Raw genomic sequence first — 2559 nt, forward strand, 5'->3', positions numbered from 1 at the left:
TAAGGGATACCGAAAAAGTGTACGGAGAAACGAGCCAGACACTTCCCTCCCTGTGTCTGATATCTTCTCTCTCCCGGCACCGCGTCACGTAAATCTTCCTTGCCGCACGGCGCGCTGCTGCTGTTTAGTTGCAAGAACGATTCCTCCGCCAACGCCAGAAACAGATAAACCGACGAGCGTTGCACGAAATGAATCATTACTTTTTATCGGGGCGGGCGAAGCGTTGTTATACCGACGGTAATTAGCAAGCTCGCTCGGGCGCGCAGTGACGCTGAAATTCGCGTCGAATCCGGCGAGAGACGCTCCTAACGCTTTTATGGGAAAAGAATGTGACGAGGGTAGTCCGGGAGATATCGGCCGGAGAGGCGGCGAGTAGTCGCGAAGGGGAGAGTCCCGCAAATATCTTTTACATTGGCTACTTTCCATAGAAACGTTGTAAATTCACCAACTTTGGCAACTCCCTCCAGTGGAATTTTAGATCGTGTTAACGATCGAACTTGCGTGCCTTTATTACTCAGACATTCGACATGCAACTTCGGCGAGAGTCGCGCGAAGTTCAAGGGGAGATTAAGCCACTCCGAGTCAGACGTCCGGTTCAGAATTTCATTGTCGCAGTTTCATCTGTACATTTTATACTCGAGAGTCCCGTCCGACTCTCGATGCGTCGCCAATTTGTTTAACTTTACAAACGCTTCCTGCGAGTCTATAATCACTTTCCTGCAGTTCAAATTAAATGTTGACGCGGCTAGCGCTATTTCGAAACTGTCGTCGTAAGAAATATATGAATTACATTAAAAATGTGTACGCGCAAAACAATTGTTAGATACCAAGAACCGGCTCGATCGTACGAGACGTTCTTATTATTTGTCGTTTACATAGAATGGTAGAAATTTCTTTGTTACGAATTATGATATTTTAAAAATTGAAACCGGTGCTCTTCCTTTTCTCTTCCCCGTACATTTAATATCCCCTTAATCAACAAAACTGTCTTTCGACGGTGGCGCAGAGGTACCGCCGTTTCCGCACGCGACGTATTAATCTCGCGTCGACTGCGCCGTTTTGAGATCCCGTCGATAATCGACTCGGCGTCGGCGGTTAAGACAAGATGGATTTGTCACGCATCGCTGTCGTTTAGTCGATAAAGTGACGAGAGTCAGCCGACGGTACAAGGTGCTAACTAGACAGAGCGGCACTCAATTATTACCGTCAGACCTCGTGTAGTTTAACTCATCCACCCCATTCCGGCGAGCCCTCACTCCCCACCTGCCCTCAACTAAACACTTTACGAGCAGCTTGCCTACACGTCGCGCGCGATCAGTGTCGTCCTTGCAACGCCTCTTATCGAAAATGGCAGCCCGTTAACGGCGTACACGTAGTCAGGTAGCTCGCGCTCTCTCGCGCGCCCGCGTGTGCATAGGTGCCCGACTAAGGCATCGCTTCCACGGCGCGTCGTCGCGAGGATATGGTATCGAGCATAGACGACGGAATGGCGATTAACGCGCGAAATGCGCCGATGACTCACCCCGAAGAACATCGGCGGCTGCCAATTCTGCTTGACCGATGGAAGAAGGGGGACGCGGATAAGGGAACGACTGCTCCGACGTGCGCCAAACTGATTTATAATTACGCGACGTATGATAGCAGATGGATTTCTTGTTTAAAAATACGAACAGTCGCTCGTATATGGTAACCGCTTTAGGTTGCGGTTACCAGTAATAAATAACAATGAATAAGTTTAGTCGACCTTAACTGGCACGTGTTTAATAAAATAAAATAAAAAGATATACAGTACGATGTTTCAGTTAAACGATAAAAATCCAAAGGAGTTGAGTCATGATCATAAAATTAATAGGCGCAAAGATAAAATATGTACGCTGTCTGCAATCCTGGGAAAGACACTCGGAGACCGAGTACCCAATGTGATGATCAGGGAAACCAGCGATGTTACAGACATCGTCAGATGGGCAAGACAGAGAAGACGTGAATGGAACGGTCACGTATCCAGAATGGCGGAAGAGAGAATAGCAAGAACAGCAAGAGATGGGAAACCAACATCCAGAAGACCCCCAGGAAGACCCCCAAAGAGATGGATGGACAGCTGGACATCCGGATCACAGGAGACGAATTAATCGGAAAAAACAGGCTCAAGCCTAATTTAAGAGGAAGAAGCAGCTGTCTACAAAGGCCGGAGAATGACTGAGTCGTATATTTTTATCGTCTGCGATGGAACTGGTGTCGGTATGCACAAACGAATATCTTTTTTTTTTTCGTTGCGTTGTTATCATTCGCCGGGCGGGAAACGAGACGGAGAGAGGGGCAACGGGACAATTTTAATTCAGCTCATTTTTTGCTTCTACTTTCCACATGCTACGATTAGGAAGCGTAACCACGGGACTGCGCGTCCGTGTGCGTTCTGTTGCCGCCGGTGGAAATTCTTGAGCGAGGAAACCGTAAGAATCTGTCGAACTACTTGGTAGTCATTCTCTTCGGCTGTATATCCCATTCTTCCCTCGGCAAGCACGCGCAGGGACACGAATGTATCTCGGGCATTTCTCGCGC

At 48.1% G+C, this 2559-nt stretch overlaps 1 protein-coding gene across 1 annotated transcript; it reads left to right on the forward strand.

Moving 5' to 3' along the window:
- Window positions 1–1793: 1793 nt before the first annotated feature.
- Window positions 1794–2129, forward strand: LOC105561071. The gene has a single exon (XM_012010732.1). It carries the CDS (start codon window positions 1794–1796, stop codon window positions 2127–2129), a length of 336 nt encoding a protein of 111 aa, XP_011866122.1.
- The last annotated feature ends 430 nt before the right edge of the window (window positions 2130–2559 follow it).

This window comes from Vollenhovia emeryi, unplaced genomic scaffold (assembly GCF_000949405.1).
Source record: "Vollenhovia emeryi isolate VEMERY1.0 unplaced genomic scaffold, V.emery_V1.0 DF939213.1, whole genome shotgun sequence".
In the NCBI taxonomy this organism is placed as follows: domain Eukaryota; kingdom Metazoa; phylum Arthropoda; class Insecta; order Hymenoptera; family Formicidae; genus Vollenhovia; species Vollenhovia emeryi.